We start from the raw sequence: 20,808 nt of genomic DNA, 5'->3' as shown, positions 1-20,808 counted from the left end.
TCTGTAACTCCAGTTCTAGGGGCTCCGACACCCTCTTCTGATCTCCGTGGGCATTGCATAACATGAATGCACTAACATACATGTAGGCAATACATTCATACATATAAAATAAAAATTAAAAATAAAATACTTTTAAATAAAATAAAATGAACAAAATAGCTATACCCATTAACCATCATATGTATTATCTTGTTAAGTCTTTTATTTGTCAAACATGATTTTTTTCCTTTCAGAAGATATATCTCAAAATGCTAACACATTTTTTTGGTATCATCTATTATTCATCAGTTCTTCACACAGCAAATGTGACTTGGCTAATTCTAGATCAATTTGACTGTTGCAAAAGTGACACAACCATATGAAACATTAACTAGGTTTGTCATTCTTGAATATGACATTTTTGATGCATTTAATCTGGGAGTGATGTTCATTATTTCACATTTTTAAGCAAAACAGATTCTTAAGGCACAAATTTGCATGACTCAAATTTGTGTAAAATTCAATTTACTATATTTGCTGTATGGGGAATCTAGGGATAAGTCATGATCTTGTGATTTGTAGTTTGTGGGATTGTATCATGACACAATGACAGCTTCATTACTAGGTGAATGGAATTTTTCAGATTCATTTTAATCTTGGGGAGCCACCATTGTATGCAGGTTGTCCTTGACTCTAACATCAGTACATAATACATGACTCTACTATATTCGTTATTGTCAAATGAAACATATTCTTAGCTAATTCTGTACCTCCCATATCAATAAAAAGGTAGTAATGTTGCATGATTTAGTGACTCTTCGGAGTCAATATTGGTCAAATAAACCTCTTGTCTCTACAGTTCTCTGTTACTATTTATTTAATATAAGTCTATAACATCATTAATAAAGCTAAATTATCAATAACATCACTATGAATTCTGGCTTCTGATGACTGTCTTCAGTGTTATTGCTATGTTTCTTGATAGAATCATAGATGCAAGTCTCTGGTCATGTGGCATCTACTATTCAGATTTCCTTATCATAAGCATAGAATGATATATTTTCCATGTTTTCTTCTACACTCTGAGTCTGTAATTATTGCCTTGCTATACGGTATTCTGTTTTAATGGTCACTATACCTCTGCCTTACACAGTCACCATAAGGGAGATTAGATAAGGGCCTGCAGTGAAGAAAAGTGATCATATTTCTGCAAAACATATTTGGCAAGGGTTAATACCAACCCTGGGGGCTGGAGAGATAGCTCAGTGGTTAAGAGCTTTGGCTGCTGTTGCAGAGGACCCTGGTTTGAATCCCAGCACCTACATGGTGGCTAACAACCATTCATAACTCGAAGCCCAGGGGATCCAATGCCTTCTTCTGGTTTCCACAGGTACTGCATGACATAGATTCACTTAAATACATGCAAGTATAACATACACATAAAATTAAAAATTTTTTAATTGAAAAGAACAGGAGCTGTAGAGATGTGTCATTGTGTCATAGCACTGGTTGCTCATGCAGAGGACCCAGGTTCCATTCCCAGCACCCACAGGGTGGCTAACAGCTGTCCATAACTCCAATTCCAGGGGACTCCAACGCCATCTTCTGACCCCCACAGGCATTGCATGACATGGACACACTTACATACCTATAGGCAATACACTCTTACACAAAAAATAAAAATAATAAATTTTTTAAAAAAACATTTTTAAAAAAATTTAAAAGACCAACCCCAGGTAACATAATGCCACCATACTGATGAAGGTAAGACAGGACCCACTACAAGGGCCAAAGGGCATGGCAGAGCAATAGTCTCTGTGCTGGATGGGTTGTCAACTTGACACACTTGGAAAGAGGGAACTTCAACTGAAGAGCTTCCTCCAACTAATTGGCCTGTGGCACATCTTAAGGGATGTTTTTGATTGTTGAGTGATGTGAGAGGGCCCAGCTCACTGTGGGTTGTGCCAACTTTGGACAGGTGGTCCTGGGTTACATAAGAAAGTAGGTTTAACACAGGCCAAAGGAGCAAGCCAGTAAGCAGGTTACCTCTAGTCCATGCTTCACTTCCTGAACATAAGTTCCTGTCCTGTGATCCTCAAGGATGAACTGTGATTGGGATGTGTAAGCCAAATAAACCCTTTCCTCCCCAAGTTGTTTTTGGTCAGAGTGTTTTATCACAGCAATAGAGAAGCCAAACTAAAACAAATTGGTATCAGAATCATGGGGTATTTCTGTGAATGACCTAACCATGTTGTTTTGGGGAAACTGTGGAAGCATTTGAAACATTGAACTGGAAAAGTCATTGAATCTTCAGAGCTTAATGGGCTGCTCTTTGGGAGCTCGGAAAAAAAACAATGAGAGAAATGGAGATGATGGAGGCTTGGCTTGTGCAGTTTCAGAGAGAAGTTTAAGAGTCCCTCAAAGACTCTCCTGGGGTAGTTTGTGAGGTATTATATATTAAGAATCTGTGGAAGTGAAGCCTTTTGTACTTTGCTGGCACAATGGATACTTGTCAGCTGGGGCTGGAAAAAAAAGACCAGCATCACTGAGGTGAAATTTTCTGGGAAGTATTTCTTCAGGGTCACCACATAGAAGCAGTGGTTCAGAAGGGGCTGGCAGCCAAGCTTGGCAAAGTATGAGTCTCCCACGTGGTACTATTTTTGATTCATGAAGGAATCATGGAGAGAAACTGAGACTTGGGACCCTGAAAGGTCAGGAGAGGCCATTAGTGGAGCTGCAGCCTCAGTTACAGCGGAGACCACAGAATATTAGAGATGCCAGAATCATAGGGCAACTCCAAAAGCGGCAGTAGGTGTAGAGTAGAGCTGGCCTGAGCATACAAGACAAGCTGTGTGTGCTATGGATGGCAGAGAAGTTGGAGCTGTCTAAGCCCTTTGGAGCCCAGAAGATTGTTGAGTGAACCCCAGATGTCAGGCACTGAGCTATTTACATTGTTTGATTTGGATTTTGCTTTGATCTGATTTTCTCTGGTTCTTCCCTCTTGGAATAAGAAACATTTAAGAGACTCTGGGTTATTTTAAAGAGACATTGACCTTTAAAAATTGGAATTTTCATGAACAGTGGGACTTTTAGAGTTGTGCTATATTTTATATCACGATATTAATATTAACATGAGATCTTGGGGACAAGAAATGGAAAAATTATAGTTTAATAGTACAGTATTTGAGTGTTAAGTTGACAAGGAGTCAATTGTGCTTGATAGCTTCAGTTGTCAACTTGACACACCTGGGAAGAGGGAACTTCGGTTGGGGGATTTTCTCTATCAAATTGGCCTGTGTATATGTCTATGAGGCATTTTCTTGATCTTTCAGTGATGTGGGAGGGCCCAGCCCACAGCAGATGATTCCACCCCTGGACAGGTGGTTCTGGATTGTAAAAGAAAGACTAAACACAGACCAGAGGAGCAAGCCAAGCCAGTAAGCATCACTTTTCCATGGTCTGGTGCTTCAATTCCTGCCTCCAGGTTCTTACCCTGCTTAAGGTCCTGCCCTGGAGTCATTCAAGGATGAACTGTGATCAGGATGTATAAGCCAAATAGCCCCTCGCCCCACCCCCAAGTTGGTTTTGGTTTTGGTCAGAGTGTTTTATCATAGTGATAGAAAATAAATAGGTCAGAAGTCTATAAAAACAAAAATAATACTATGGCTATAAATGACTACGTATGTAAAATCATAGATAAATCTCTTGTAGGTCTTTAAACTTCATAGACTAAAGTATATAGAAGCAATTACTTCCTGAAACAGGGTGAAGAAGAAGGCTAGTGTTGGATTTGGCATCTTGATTGTTTACATAAATCTTTCACCCTCCAACTCCTGTGCTTTGGCACCCCTCCAGACCCCCTGCCCTCTCATAACAGTGTTTCTCCGGGCTTCCAGAACCCCTCCAGACCTCCCGCCCCTCTCATAACAGTGCTTCTCCAGGCTTCCAGAACACTTCCAGATCCCCCAATCCCTTCTTTCTAAACAATCTTAAATTTTCCCAGACTACAGACTTTCCCAATTCAACTAACCACCTTTAAAGTCACCCCTGGCTTCTTTGTTCCTGAGTTGTTCTTAGTCTCAGTTATGAAGCAAAGGCCATGCTTTGCATGCTGTTAGTGTTGCATTCAGAATCATCATAATGTTGAAATATTATTTTAAATGTTTACTGTTCATAACTCGGAAGAATTTAACATTTATTTTCATTTTGTTTGCCCATAAGGAACTTGAAGTCCTCTGCTGAAATGCAGAAATGGGGAAAATTGAAATTTCCCAGAACCTAAGAGACCATCAGGGTGATGACACACTTTGGAAAATAGCAGTCCTGAACCACCACATTATATTCTTTTCGGTTTTTATTAACTGCAGTACAGAGAAAAGAAGTCGAATTTGTGTTCCTTAGAGTGTTGATTTGACATCAACAGAAAAGAAAGATGAGTAAGTTCTGAGTCTTCTTGTCTCTTTTTCTCAGGGTAGGCTGAAAAACAAAAGGAGAAATAATGAGTTCTTTGAAAAATGGACTATGCTTTTAGAAATGCCAAGTTTCTTCAATTCTTATAGAAATTTTCACCAATGTAGACAACCTCAGGTTGGTCAAGACTTAGCTGAACTCCCCTTCTGTTGGGGAAGGGCAGAGCACACACTGATAAAAGTTATGGCTCCCCCTCCACTGTGTTTCCCATCAGAAGTCTCAAGTTTCAGGCAGAGGGCTCATCATTTCTCAGAGTTATTTCCACATTATCCCCTTATTATCCAATTTATTCCAAATAAAAATGACCTCAGAATGCTACATGAATAGTTTCCATTTAGGACTGAAATAAAAGATATTTTGAAATAATCATTTTTGAGGTTCTTGTTTCAATGCACAATAATTACATTTTATCATATAGGCAAACAACTTGCTTTTAACAAGTTATTTCATTTGTTATTCTATTTTTTAAATTCTCCTTCAAAATATTATAAAGAAAATCTGTCAACAGTCTTATGTTCAAATATCTGTCACAGTGAAGTGAATTTTATTCTTTAAAAAGGGAGACTTTGTCATAAGAAGAGAAATTCTATTAAAGCTTAACATGTTCACACATTGGAAATTTAGTAGCAGATTATCTGTTATAAAGCACAAGTTCACAAAAAATTATAGTTACCTGAGATGCTTATGATTACGATGTTTTTAAGCTAAAGCAGCTTGGCTTGAAGCAACAAGTTTTGGGCCCTGAACACAAAGAAATGACAGATGTTAGGAAAATATTGGCAAGACTATTAGAATTTCAAATTGTACTTACACCATTGTTGAAGATTACAAGATAAATTCACATGCCTCCCATCATTTAATTCCAATTTACTACTAGAACTTTTAAAAACAAAGCTCAATGCCATCTACTGTGCCCAGAAGAAGTTTAAAATTTATTGTTGAGCCATGGGAGGAAACATTAAATGATTCAGACATTTAATTGTAAGTTTCTCCCATTCATCTATGAAATCAATTAATTCAAAAAGCAGCATTTTCCAGGAAAATGTTTAAATAAGCTAATGGTTTGTTTTACTGATCAAAAGAGTTTAAGCCTTAGAATTATTTCTATCTATATTCATAAGAATCACAAACTTGGAACTAAATGGGCATCATAAATATTTAATATACCACAATGTGGCAAGAGATTTAAAAAATCAAGAACTGTGTAAGTCAGCTTGTATTGCAGTTATATACAGACTAAGATCTCTGCTGTTCACACCAGCCAGTATATGAATTCCTAAGCCCTAACTGGACAAAATGCATGAAATGGAACTTAAACATATCAAAATGAAAATGATTCCATTACTTCTGTAGCAAAACAGGCCTCCTTGTCGGCCTCTGCGCAGCACTTCTCCAGAAAATCAGCGAAGTCTTTCATAACTTTCTTAAGCTGCTCCTCTGTAGCCTTGGGCTTGTGCTTCACCAGCTCAGCAAGTGCACTGCATTTGGACAAAAGCAGAAATGGCAAAGAAACTCTTACTCTTGTGCAGGAAATGACATGGTAAAGATGGAGGGGCCATTATTGAAAATTACAAGTCTCAGACCCAGGCTGTTTGAGCATGTCACTGTCAGTCTCGATATTCTTGTCTGCATGGGAGAATAATAAAATTCACTTTGCTCTGGCTAGACCAAATGAATGAATCAGTGCAAATCACTCTGCCTTTTGCGTGGTTTCAAGAAAGCTCCAAAGAGCCTTAGGTCATTGCATTTACATATTATTCAGACTTTAGAATGTATGCCAAATTGAATTTATAACCAAGCTTTTTAAGTTGGTCCTTAAAATTGTAATTATATTGTACTTATGTAAAAAGTTTTTCATCTAAGAACCTTGGTATTTGCTCTTTAAAATTTGTCCTGTTCAAAGTTAGTAATTGGGCAGCTGTAAGAATTAAGACAATCCAAGCAAGGGGTGGCTGCTAGCTCTCTTTCATTGGTGTCTGTAGAGAGAACAGTACAAGGGAAAGAGCCAAGTGAGTTTTGGAAGTCTGGATCATGATTACAGGCCACCAAAGGTGATAACAACTTGTTACTAATTTTCATGCTATTCTAAAGCCTCATGAAGCAACAAGGAGTCAAGCCTCAAGATTTTCATTTCCAGGTGTTTCTTATCCAAGTCCCATTCTCAGAAGTCACTCCTGTGGGTTTGTCTTTCCTCTGGTGTCACCATGGAACAATTTTAAGATAATTATTCAGGCCTTAAAATAAATTCTCTTAGGAGTTCTACCATTAATTTTTCTATCTATATAAATTCACCAGTTAGTTGTTTAGTTTCTCTCTACTGAGCCTGGACTTGAGTTATATTCTTCTGTGGTTTTTATCCACAATAGTATTCTGAATTTATAGGCAAGATTTTAATGCTGGTTATTTTTTTCACTAAGAAAAAAAGCCATTCACTTTATTCTTGACAGTTTTTTTTTTCAATTCAATAAGGCCCACATTTAAATACTACCCTCAGAGGACTATAATCACTACATCAAAAAGGTTCTCATTTCAATTGACAGTTCTATCAACACTACAGACAAGCAGTAATAAAATGTTTCTCACAATTGTTTCTTTATCTGCTTCTCTTTCTCTGGAAGTGTGCACGTGTCAGCATGGAAGGTGAAGGTCTCAGCTTTGAACTCTTTGGGGACATATGCCTCATCAACTGACAGAGCAGAAAAGCATGGCCGCCTATCCACCAGAGATCCAGTGCAGCACTGGGTGACTCGCTCACTCACTGGGGTCTTCTCATGCAGCACACACACACGGTTCAGGATCATAGCCAGCTAAAGAATAGGCAGACGTTAGAAAATCTGCAAGTTTTCCTTGAATAGCTACTCTGCAATGCACCAAAAGAACTGTCATATTTAATTAGCAAGTTTGAACCCAAACTTGATTGACATGGTGATATAGCTATCTTTGAAATTAAACATGAGGAACTTCTAAAAGTTGTCTCTCCTTTAACTGAATATGAATGACCAAGTCTCGGCTGCCACTAATACACACACACACACACACACACACACACACACACACACACAGGCATGCACATTCCTGCTTCTGAAAGATTTTTCAATGTCTAATTACCAAAACACATGACTATTAACATTATTTTATTTTAAGATACTCACATAGTCTTCAACACAAGGCAATCTCTGTGCTTCAGGAAGTGAACAACATTTGGTGCCCACTTTTCCTAAGTGTCTTGCAGTTTCCACAAGAGTTGGAGTTGACACCTGAGGTGCTTTCTGGGTGTAACGAACTAAAAGCCTGTTCAAAAAATAACCTATGTGTTTTCATCCAGGCCGGAAACAATCTGATGCAATATAATTCAAGAAAACAAAATTTATCTGAAATCAACTAAAATGCTATATTCCATTGATCAAATTATCTTCACTTCCAGGAAGACAGCATAGTGTTGGAAGAAGACCTTGTCCTAAGCAACTAGCTAAATGTGGTTGTAAAAACTACCTGTACCATATGATCTTAAACTTAGATCTACACAGCAATCTTACAAAACTGAGTTATATTACTATAATTTAACAGCATTAGTAGGCTTATCGCTGCTTCCTTAAATAAACTGTCATGAAGTTATATTTATCGGCACTGCAATAAACTTAAGATACATAGGAGAAAATTGGAGGAAATATACCATTCATAAGGCTCTATGGACCTGGGATATTACTCCAGCAGGCTATTCTGTCTCTAACTCTTCTAGGAAGGAAATTCCAGAGGAAAGCAAGAGCATAGCTGCCAAAGTTTGGTTGTAACTCCCAAACAGCTAACCTTTTCCCAAGTGGATATTATTCATGTAATATTCACATATTATCTGAAACTTTTAAATTATATTTTGTGTTCAGCATTTAGACCACTTCTTGAGCATCTACTATTTAAAGCATTCTACTTCCTCCTCTGTAAAGTGCTGTACTATTTTATTTGCTCATACACTACACCTAACCTTCAAGGGACAGCCCCAGTTGCAATGTTCCAAGATTTGCTATGAACCCTCAGTGCCTGTATGCACCATCTCCAGAGATCACTTTTTTGGACTATACAATAATATGGGCCTCTCCATCCCATCAAATATTATCTCTTCTCCAGAATTTCTTGATTAAAAAGGAATAGAAGTCAATGATATATTTCCATTACTAAAAGCCACATACTAGGTGGCCTAAATATTGTTTTAAATAATTACAAATTAATCAAGGAAAAAAAAACAACTAGTAAAAAAAAAATACTCACGCATTTTGGAATTTGTACTCTCCAAGCGTCTCAAAAAGCTCACAGTTCTCTTTGACTAACTTTTTAGGCTCATCTACAAGAGGCTGGAACTCATCGAACTGTAACATAAAAGAATTGTGTTTGTGGCATCTCTCTTGAGAACCTGATGCAGGTCCTTTTTCACCTCTCTCTTCTTTCTGTCCAAAGCCATGTGACTAGATCTTCAACATCACATCACACTACATTTAAATTGCTTTTAATTGTCAGGCCACATGCTACAAGTAGGTAAGAATCTTCAGGCTCTGGAATTCAGTGGCTGCATTTGAACCAGGTTACCTGACTCGTTTTCTAGTTGTACATCTCTTCCCACAGCCAAGCTTCAGACTGCTCACCTCTACAAGGGAGATAAGGCAGGGCTTGCCCTTGAATTGTAAACTAAGTAGATGAAATTAAAATAGCACCTAGCAAACAATAGAAGTTCAGTAAATGATGGGTGTCATTAGACAACCTCTCTGAGGTCTCTAAGATGAGAAACCTTATGCTTATCCTCAGTTGCAATATGATGCCTGACATTCAGCAGTTTCTTTGTGAAAAACTATTGTCTTTTGATTCTAAATAGTTCAGAAACCATTACAGGCTGTTAGGAACCCTAATGTTCCCTAGAACAAACTTTTTAAAAACAATTTCTTGTAAAGCTATTCCAAAACCTTCTTTTAAATGTTTCAAAATATACTAAAGAAATAGATTTCACAAACTCCCTTGAAATATTAATTCTAGTAGCTGATAATTTGGGCACTGGTGTCAACCATCTTTAAATCTAAGTTGGATGTTTTGTTGACATTTAAATTAACTTTCTTACTTTATTCTCGGGAGTATGAAACAGAGAAAAATTAGGATCAATATTTTGTAAAAGTAAAAATTCTTCTCTTCATATCTTTCTTTTCCAGGGCAATGCATTGTTAGCCATTTTATTTAAGGTATTTTCCCTCTAATGTTTAAGAAGTTTAAGAGTTCACAACTAACTCCATCTCAAGAAAACATCTAAACCATACTCCATATCAATTCACATTTCTTCATCATTTTTCTTTCTTTCAGCACCAGCCGAGGCCCTGCAGTTTTCTGTCCCTGTGGAGACCCACCACTTTGCTGTAGCACGCATGAGGATCAGCTTCCGCACAGCACTTTTCCAGTGTGTTTTCATATTTCTTAGCAAGTCTCAGCAACAAGACAACAGAGTAATCAGGGTGTCTTCTTGAATTTTCATACAAAAATCTAATAGGATGATTGCAAATTGAGTTAATAGACAAGCAAGAAAAAAAATCACATAACTAACCTCAGTAGTGACTCGTATTCTAGATGTCTGGATTTAACTAAGCTCCACACCAGAAACTATGCACCAAAGGACTTGGGGTCCAGAGGTATTTAACTTTTCCTGAGTTCAACTTCTACCACTGCCACTTATTTTAGTGTTACAGCTTAGGCAAGTTATTAAAACTATCAGAGCATTAGTTTTCTCCTTGTAGAATAGGATAACAGCTCCCATTTCATACAATGAGTTAAGATAAATACACGGCACAGACTATCAAATCACACGCTCCCTAGCACATATTAGATATCTGAATAATAATGCCTGTTATTTTTAATGTATATTTAGCTTAGTTTGAACTATATCTCCAAAGTATCTTAACATGATTGAATAGAGATATAGACTTACATTTTCATTTTTCTTCTTGATATGAGTGAAATCTTGTAAGGTAAATAATTTTGTTAAATATTATTTATGCATAGAATACATTCATAATTCAATGATGAAAGGATAAAATCCATCACTGAAGTTGCTGAAAGCATATGATCATATGCTATTTGATTCCTGTCTTGCTGTATTGAAATTCAGGTCTTTTCAGTCAAATTCAACTAGAATCAAAATCATGTTTCTTCTTTTATATCCTTGCTGGCATCATACAGACGGGTAGTTATAGGTAGACAGATAAGCAAATGATAGTAAATTCATAAATTTTAGATATTTAAGAAATATGCTTGTAAGAATGATTAAGTGATACATACATTTTATATATTCATAGAATATTTACAAAGATAGCTTCAGAAATATCCCTAAGGAGTAAAGAACACGGAGTTTCTGCTGAGAGCCTGCATTATTCATGTCAGTATTTTAAGTTACTTGATTTTTTTCAGATGATCTTTAAAGACTAGGAGAAGCAAAGGTGAACAAATCTGAGAGCCATGGAATAGCTCCAAAGGAAAGCCAGGTATTTCTTGCTAAATTGTGATGCTCTGTAAAAGCTATGAAAGGAAAAGCATCTACTTACGAGCCCAGGAAGACATCTTTTGCCTCAGCATAGTTTTTGCAAACTTCCTTGTCCTCAACAAAATCAGCAGCCAATGGAGCCAGGTCGGCGGGCATGTCATCATTCTCTGACTCAGCAATGCAATGGGACTTCTGCAACACTGGCTTATCACAGCATTCCTGCAGTTTGCTGGAGATTGAAGCATGGTTTTCACAGATGTACTTGGCAAGGTCCGCCTGTGAGAAAGAAAAGAATGTATCACTAATGTCATTGCTATATGTTCTTCCCACACCTCCGTTATATGGGTAAAACACATTCATTGTGTTCTAAGGCCAATAGCAGCCTTCTCTAAACGCATTCTCACTCCGTGCTCTGGAGCTTGGAACTTAGATACCATGACTAAAGCATTTCAACTTGATTCCAAAAATACTATGCAGAAACAAGTTATTATTTGGTTACTTATTGAAATTAAATTAATAAAATTATTAAGTCTGTATTTCTATTACTGAGATACTTATGCCTCCCAAATTAAACACAGCCATTTTAAAACTAAAAAACATTAAATATGAGATATTATTTGAAAAATGAATGATCTTCACTGTTCTAGACCTTGTTTACATATTTAAATATCTGACTTAAAGTTTTCCAGGAGGTGTCATGATAGATGAGGATTCTGGTATTTGATCATATTTTCAGACTTTGAGGAAAAGAGGATAGAAGTACAACTTCGAGGAAAGAGAGAACATAAGTATTGTGTACCTAACTAAGGGAGAGACCACAGGGGTAGAACAGCATCCTTTGCTAAGATCTTTCCAGTCCCAGTTTTCTTCCCAAAACATCTTAGAAATTTTGTAACTGTTCTCTCTCAATTTAAGCCCTTCTTCTCAGAACAAAGGAGTTTCGGGTCATTTAATAATTCAGAAGACAGTTTTTTTTTAAAGTGACAAAAATGAAGGAAAGATTGGAAGAGCAAACAAGAAAGTAGAAAGCATGTCAACCACCATCAGTCACCAATGAAGCACATCCATTTCCTGAATCTGAGCACGTAATGACTCTTTACCCTGTCATCTGCACATTCAAGCAGGTCGCCATGACAGCACTCCTTGGTGACTTTGGTAAGGTCGTTTACTATCTTGGTAACTTCTGTAAAGTCAGCTTTGGGAAATTTCTGGCTCAGCCGAGCTACAGTCCTGAAAAGAAAATTTCACCATTAAAGAATTATTATCACATAATATTTTGTATGAGAGCAGTAGGAAGACACTATTTATAACAAGGAAATTCAAGACTGACTAAAATAAACACAAAAATTCACTACCTGTTGTAATGTTGGATCTGAACTAGTTTTTTCCTCTTGTTTTTTTTTTTTTTTTTTTCTTTTGTTATGTCCTGCAGATTTTTTCTTCCCTTTTGCAGGATAATCCACTGTAAGAGTACAGGGGTACATGGGAAGCTAACAGCTCATAAAATAAGAAATTGAAGCGGAATCCTCAAAGGGCAACTGTGCAAGATACATGGGCTTGAGTCCAGACCTGGCTCCTGTCTCTGGCTTAATCACTTCTTCCCAGTGTGGCTAGCAAACTTCAGCTTTCGTAGTGTCACAACATGCTAAGTCAAAGGACTCCATTAAATAATGCACATGAAATAATTTATCATTGGGAAATGGAATTTTATCATCTTTCTTCTTAATCGAAACATATTCTTTCTGAATTCTAAAGGTCTGTAAAAAAGAAATTTTGTAACTTCTACAGAATTAGGGTCTTTATCATGCATCCTTTTCCAAGAAATTGCTCCAGCACAGCCTCTAAACCCTATGACACGATGGAACAGGCTAACTTCTTGTTCTTTCTGAAATGATTTGAAACACCTAACTGTGATAAAGAGACTTCTCTCCAGGAACCAATCATAGTCTGTGTAATAGTATGCTGTTTCATGTTGGGATTGCTGTATTTATCAATTTGATTGGCTTTGCTAGATCAGATGGCAAGAGCAATGTGCAAAGAGGGTTCCACGGACAATTTCTAGAAACCATGTAGAACAGCTACCATTTTCATTTTTATTTCCTATTGTGTTGATTCGTTGGTGAGGTTCTGAAAGGACATGTGTATTTTTCTTGGCTCATGTATTAAAGGATGTTTCCAGAATCAGCTATATACTGTAAAAACAAAGAGAGACTCAAACAAAAACAAGAGATAAAGAGCAGAATTGGAGCTGTGAGAAAATTGGAAGTAATAATTCCAACTAGTCAATGGCTGGATTCAATTATCAGAATATAAGATAAATAGATATTTCAGATTGGGGGAAAAATTAGTTAAGTAGAAGTCACCCTGGTTGTGACTTTATTTTTTAAAGCTGTTCAAATAAAATCCCCAGTCTTTAGAAACAAATGGGATTATAAAATACATGTTGTGTTTAGAACAAAAATAAATGTCTTCTAAATTATTTTAGCAGTTTGGAAAAAATATAAGACAAAAATATCAAATTATTACTTATATTCTGATTTCACCTCTGTCAACCTTTCATCGTTTAGACAAACAAAAAATAAATTTGACAACAGCGTATAAAGTGCCATATGAATATACACTGTTGTGGGCTGATCAACTGTCACTATGTTATTATAAAGATACTATGTAACAAATATTTTACCATGCTTTGAAAGCTCTTTCTCCGAATTTCTGGAGGCTGGAGCACTTCATCCTCTGTTTAGCAGATGAAGTCAGTGCTTTCTCCTTTAGAGCATCAAGCTACAAAAGGGAAAGAATTAGAAATTTACTATACAAAATACCCCTGAAAGCTCAGATGATGCTATGCCAAATTAATTTGTTTTGCTGGAGGATTGAAACCAGGACTTTGTAGGAAAGCAGGCTATCACTGTCACATCTTCTATCCAAATTAAAACTGGATGGGGGTATCTTGGGGGACCTTTTGGGGTTTTTTGTTTTGTTTTGTTTTGTTTTTTGGAGATAGGGTCACCCTGTATCCCAGTTGGCCTGGAACTCGCTATATAGAGCAGGCTGGCCTGGATCTCACAGAGATCTACCCCTGCCTCTGCCTCTCTGGAGTGCTGGGATTAAAGAAATATGACACCACACCCAGCATCCAAATTAAAATTTAAAGAGATAATTTACACTTAAATTCATAAGCACTCTCTTAAGCAAATAATTATTTGTGCTACATAAGAAAAGAAAAAAATCAATGTGATCACAGTGAAGACCTTTAGGTGCTTAGAAAGTAGCAGGGAAAGGCCCTAAGGGGAAATGTGTGCTAATATCCAAGGGCATATAGTTTTGCTGACTTCTTAATTTTGTGTTTAATTCATCCCAATCCCTCCTCCCCAATTTGCATAAAATCAGTAAGTGCCACAGAAAAGCAAATGAATCGCATAATAAATATTTATGGGCAAAATGAATAAACTCCAACTTTTAGTCACAGTACGATTCTATGCTCTGAATTTCCTTTCCAGTTAGATGTCTCGTGGAAGAATTTGGAAAAAAAAAAAAAAAAAAAAAAAAAAACAAAAACACCCCTTGCTACACAATATGACAAAAGTTAATTCACTGCAGCAGTCACCACCATAAAAAGTGGTAAGATAATTAAATATACACACAGAAGTTCTCCCTGTGAGAGAAGCACTGCTAAGTCATAGAAGGAAGGGGATTTTTAAAGACCTTTTGTAGAGAGACTAAAAAAATCTACTGAGCACATAAAGAGAAAGAAAGGCTTTTCTGATCACGTAGAGAAGTTTCTATCAGAGATTTAGGTTTCCTAAATCCATCCAGACGACGGTCAAAATCCAAGGTTGTAATACAAACTGGTTCTTTTATCCTTCTTTTGAGAATTACCTTTGGTGTTATGCAGGCAGCTTTGTCAGCCTCGGCGCAGCATTTAGTCATGACATCTTGGTACTTCTCAGCATAGAAAAGAAGTTCTGGAGCATAGAAGTAAGGATGTCTTCTGGCAACTTCATGCACATAGCTAAGTTTCAAAAGGCAGAAAACAGCCAAACATTCTCCCATTGCACATAACATGACATAAATGATCAGAGTCAACCTAAACCTAAAGATTCGGAATTTACCAATTTGGTTCAATGTGTACCTGATGGCTTTATTCTTGTTGTTAAACTTTAAGTCAGAGGAAAAAAAGAAGACTAAATTTGTGTGTTTGAGTGCAAATACATACATGTATGAGCCATCTGTATATGGTTAAATTGGGTGATTAATGTTGCTGACTAAAATGAAATCAATCCAGAGAACACTTGCACATGTGTAAGTGTGTGTATGTGTCTTCAGAATATTTTTAAATTTGTCAGTCTCAGATTTCTCTTATAACATAGGTCATATCTAGTTTCAAGATCAAAAGATTTTGATTATTTTTTATGATGTGCAGAATTTTGTGGAACCAAATATTACTTCCTTAAAAATCATCACAGGGTCAAAACTTCCAAGTCTTGATGTTGACAATTTCTAGCATAAATCTTACTGATGGTTATTTCTTGCTTTTTCATTTGAAGTACAAACATCTGATTACTTACTGTCCCATAAATTGGGATTCATTTTCCAGGAAGGAGGCACACATAACATCAGCCTCAGCTCTCACAATTGGGGGCAGGTTGGGGCTGTCATCTTTGTGTTTCAGGAAGCATTCATTTCTTTCAGGTTCTTGTTTGGTACAACAGTCAGCCAGTTCACCATAGTGTTCACGAAGAGTTGGAATGGCGCATAACTTGTCTCCAAACAGAGTGTGCTAAGTGAGAAACAACAGCTGTCAAGTTACTGGGCTGCACCAGACACTCTGAATAGCCAGAGATCAGTGTAAAAAATTGAATACACTGATAAAATTTGGTTAAAAAAAATATACATTCTATGTTTATAAATAGATGATGAATACCTATATTGAAACACTACATGGCACCCCTGAAATATATGTGATTTTATGATTTTATATATTACTTAAAAATAAATTTAAGTTTGAGAAAAATTGTTAATAAAATAGTTTTTAAACCATGACAGAAAAGGAAATAATAGAAAAATTCCTTCCTAAGTTTACTTTCCTTTGATTTTGACTATTTCTGTATAATTTTCATGATAACCATCTACCACAGTATTATTTATCATAAATAATAAATAAAATAGAGAGGCAAAAAGAGAGCTACTGGCTATAAGGAATGTTTACTTATTTTCCTTCTGATAGTAAAGATTGGAGAGTAATCACAGTAACAAAAATCAAAGGAAAGTAGTCTTTGCAGTAGCAGATGAATTTGTATTCAAGAGCAAAGAGTTCACACGGTTTCTCATTTAATATGGTCTTTTTGAAGAGATCCAACATTTTAGTAGATACTGTATAAAACTGAGGAATTAATCTCTCTCTCATATATATATTATATATATATTATATATATTTCTGGAAACACTTCCCTCAAAGTACTTCATTCATTAAATAATTTCCTTCCTCGTTAGTTTTTACCATAAAAGTCATTTAACACCATGGAAAATATGCTCATCTAAACAGAATTCACTGTTTATCAAACATGTATGTTGAGGAATTCAGATGCAAAATCATAAGATTCTGTAAAACATTAGCCCTGCAATGAGGAAAATGGACATTCAGAGAGATGCAAAAAGCAATGGTCCAGTGATAAACAGAAAATAGCCTTGCCCCTATGTAGATTGAGGGGTCGGAGAAGCACAGGCCTCTTGTTTTAAAGACCTATTTGTAAAAAAACAAAGCTTCAAATTCTTCTAAATGACTGAGAACCCTGATTTTTTATTACATGTAAAAATATTAATATACATAAAATAGGAATACACTGTACTATTCTTTTATCCAGGGAATAAAATTACCATAGAAATCAACTGGTGAATTCTGATAAAAATCATGCTATTCTCTCAAGAAGATATTAGCATTCTTACACTCACTGTAGCATTCGTTGTTAATAGTCAAATGTGAAAATGACTTAAATATCCACCAGCAAAGGAATGAATAAGGAAAATGTGGGTGAATGGATTAAGAATGTGGTATATACATACAAAGGAATACTCTTCAGCCTTAACAAAGAAGAAAAGTCTGTAACTGATACCAACATAGATGAACTGTGAGGACATTTTGGTAAGTGCAAAAAACCAATGACAGAAAGACAAATTCTGTGTGAGTCCATTTACATGGGGTCCCTGAAACAGTCAAATTCACATAATCCAAGAGTAGAATTTTGCTTGCAGGAGGCTAAGGAAAGGAAGAACTAGAAAGTGATAATCAGGCATAAAATTTCTACAAAGTAAAACAACAAAATTCTGAAGATCTGCTGGATAATATTCTACCTACTGTCAACTAGAGTAAAAGGGCAGACCTAATATCAAGTATTCTTATCACAAAAAGTTAATAACTACATTAAAACAAACTATCACTACTAGCCTTTGCGAAAAGAAATCAAACAGGGTTTTGAAAGTAGATGATTATAAATAACAAATTGTCATGTAAAACATATGACTGCCGTATGTAGTCTCAGAAATTTGTTTAAAGCTATGGGTATAGCTACAGTATCTCTGGTAGCTTATGAATTTCATCATTTAATAATAAACTTTTTAAAAAAATAACAGTGACTTCTCCTTTGAAATACTCAGAATTGCTTACAAGAAGGAATCCTCAAAATCAGAATGTACTTACAAGTGATTTGTCACAGTTGGGAGCTGACTCGTCAGCAACACATGCTTTTGCAAAGTCAGCGACTTCGTGCACTAATTTCAGATGTTCTTCATACGGGCACTTCTGGAGATACTGAGCAAAGGTAATCAGGACTCTGAAAAAAAGACGTAGAATTAAAACTTCAACATAAAACAAGTTGTTACTCTAGACAGAAAATTGTATATGTGTATATAGTCTATATTTTATGTCTTTTTCCTACAACTATGTAGAAAACCTATTCCTATCAGATCTTCTCTGAGGCATAACCAGGAACATATGCCTTCACAGGCAAAAAGAATACACATTTCTACAAAGAGTCTGGGGGAGTGGTTAGTAGATATATGCACATAGGGCAAACTATTCTAGATAGATTTCATTGTCAAGGCTAGATATTATCTAAACCCTTGAGTTATTTTTAAAAATCCATATACCTCTTTTAATTAGGACATAGGATGATGTTTGCTTTTTAAAAATAAACTACTTTCGGGGGCTAGAGAGATGGCTCAGCAGTTAAGAGCACTGGCTGCTCTTACAGAGGCCCTGGATTTTGTTCCCAGCACCCACTTGGCAGCTAATGGTCTGTAACCTCAGTTTCAAGGTACCTGACACACTCTTCTGACCTCTGCGGACACTGCACAGCACAGGTGCACTTATACACATGCAGGCAATACACTCATAAGTATAAAAAAAAATAAATATTTTCAAAACCTTATTAATGGTAAAGCATTTGCCTAGCATGTGTAAGGCCTGGGGTTCCATCTCCAGTACTGCAAAAAGGAAAAAAAACACTATTCCCAAATTACCACAAGGCTGCTTGTTGTGTTAGGAGGAGTTAATAAGTGAGCTGTCCAAGAAACTCTATATTATAGTCCTTTATGCTGTGGCGAAGAATTATAAAGAGAAAAATAAAATTTAAGAGGTTCCAAGTTGAATGAGAGCTCCAGAATGTCGCTCATGGCAGTTATCAATCACACCTGATGAAACACGTTTAATTAAAATTATGTCACATTTGATTGTGTGCTTCTCAGTTATACTTGGCCATATTTCAAATACTCAGTAGCCACATGACTGCCATGTTTGTCCGCTCAGATGCAGACTATTTCCAGGAAAGCAGAAAGTTCCATTGAACAGCCCAGCTCTACAGTCTGAACACTGAAGGGAACAGAAGGACTTTAGAGCATAAACTAACAGTACCAGAAAAAAGATTTGATTCTTCAACGTTTTAACTTACAGGCCTTTGAAGTACTGTTCTCCCAAATCATTATACCGATGAGCAATCTCACTCTTGTCTGGAGACAGGGAGAGAAAACCAAAAAGTTTGTTCAAATTTTGAAGGAAATGACTAGTTATCACGCTACTTGTTACTTCTTTCCATTCACCTTAAAGTATTCTTTTGCACTAAGATATTGGCCTCTGATCACTACAGAAAAATCTTAGGATGATGACTGTTTCTTCCACATTTAAAGACGTGTTCAATCTCCCAGAATACTATTTTTTTTAATTCTTCAGTATTTATAGCTTTCCGCTCAAACTTAGATAAGATCTAATACTTTTGTAGTTTCTATAAGTAGCTGCTAAGACAATGGTGAAATAAAAATAAATACAAATGAAAGTTTCATTTATAATATTAACAGCACAAGTTTTTGTTTTTAAATAAAGTATGGTAGAATAGAAGGCCTTTGAGATCATGATGAGTTCTGTCTTCAGCTCTATTCTATGAAGTTTAACTCGCTCTACTTAGCATTCCTTCAACGTTAAAAGAAAAATAAAACTAAATCTAGAAGAAAATTCCCACCACTTTTGTCAAGATGTCTGAAATACATCAATAATATAACCACGTAAGGATTTGCAAATACAAAATACCACATTCTAGAAATATATGCTAAAAAGAAAAAGTAACTCTTAAACATGCAGTTTCCTGAAGCTTTCTTTTTACTAGGAAAGTAAAATAAGAGTTGAGCAGTGAAAACATAAAATTCTTACGTGCATCTCGACGAAACACACCCCTGGAATAAGCAGAGCCGGAGACGGAAAGGAGAAGGAGAAGGAAAGTTACCCACTTCATGGTGCCAGAGGCTGGTGGGGTTGATAGGAAAGGTGGGACGAGTGGAGAGGAGTCAGCACTAATATACTTCTTTCACCAATAATTGTAGCTCATTAACTAGACTCATCTTGTATTTGATTGGCTCCTAACTGATTACAAAATCATACCATTCTTGCCAAAAAGTTGTTTAACTAAATCCCTTGCGCATGTTTGCCATCTGGAACTGTTTTCCCACAAGACTTTGTCAATTCATTGAAGTTATGTAAAACATCTTATCAAATTTTACATAAGAGTTTAAATGATTTGTACCTATTATCCGTTACTGTGTTATCTGCTTTCCCCAGTTTGAACATTTCAGTTTGGAGCTTTGCATGGACCTATGACATTTTTAAAAAGCTAAGACCTGAATTGCAACTATTACTAATTCCAAGTATGCTTTTTCTATAGGCAATGAAAATTTCACACAGGGAAGGGGAAGAGAGATTGATGATAAGATTTCCATGTCTTTCTCGTTCCTTTGAAATTATAAATTATTTCTTCTGAAAAGCTCCCGTTGCCTAAAATGCAAATGTAGAAAATGTCACAGCAGTCATAACAATTGTGATGGATTTTCAGAAGTTCCAAGGTCCCATCCCTCTCTGGACTACGTGTGAAACAGGCCTGGGGATAGAATATTTTGATGCAATGTGAAGATCTCTCGTGATTTTTTTTTTTAGTAGAAAAAGCATTAGGAGAACATAGATCCAAATGATAGTGATGGCGATCTTCGCCACTGTAATACGCACAGACAGGTGGAGCCCTGATCACATCTCTGCAGGTTATGGAACCCCAGACCTTCACCAGGCACCAACTTCTTTCCATTCCCATTTCACACTTTTGTTTCCATTCTCCCTTTTAATAAATAGAAAAAGTAAATGTTATTCTTTAATTTTGCTTTGTTTTGAAATAAATTTAACATTGACTGAAAATAAGCAAAGATAATTTTAAATGTTTTTCGTCCTTCACTCTCCCAACCCAAAGACAGAGCTCTGCTCATTTTCCTTCTGTCCTTTTACTGAACATGAACTACTGCACTCAAACGAGAGGATATTT

General features: G+C 36.2%; 1 protein-coding gene across 1 annotated transcript; it reads right to left on the bottom strand.

The window, feature by feature from the left end:
- Positions 1-4,315: 4,315 nt before the first annotated feature.
- Positions 4,316-19,777, bottom strand: Alb (albumin). The gene is made up of 15 exons (XM_008843466.3): positions 19,656-19,777; positions 18,904-18,961; positions 17,655-17,787; positions 15,526-15,737; positions 14,837-14,969; positions 13,641-13,738; positions 12,058-12,187; positions 11,019-11,233; positions 9,831-9,963; positions 8,713-8,810; positions 7,602-7,740; positions 7,033-7,256; positions 5,795-5,927; positions 5,123-5,190; positions 4,316-4,455 (listed from the first exon to the last, which is right to left on the bottom strand). The coding sequence occupies exons 1-14, from the start codon at positions 19,735-19,737 to the stop codon at positions 5,149-5,151; spliced, it is 1,830 nt and encodes a 609-aa protein (XP_008841688.1). The 5' UTR covers positions 19,738-19,777; the 3' UTR covers positions 4,316-4,455; positions 5,123-5,148.
- Positions 19,778-20,808: the final 1,031 nt, after the last annotated feature.

The sequence above is a fragment of the Nannospalax galili genome, unplaced genomic scaffold (genome assembly GCF_000622305.1).
Source record: "Nannospalax galili isolate Female #2095 unplaced genomic scaffold, S.galili_v1.0 scaffold800, whole genome shotgun sequence".
NCBI lineage: Eukaryota > Metazoa > Chordata > Mammalia > Rodentia > Spalacidae > Nannospalax > Nannospalax galili.
This window is presented reverse-complemented; position numbering and strand designations above follow the sequence as displayed.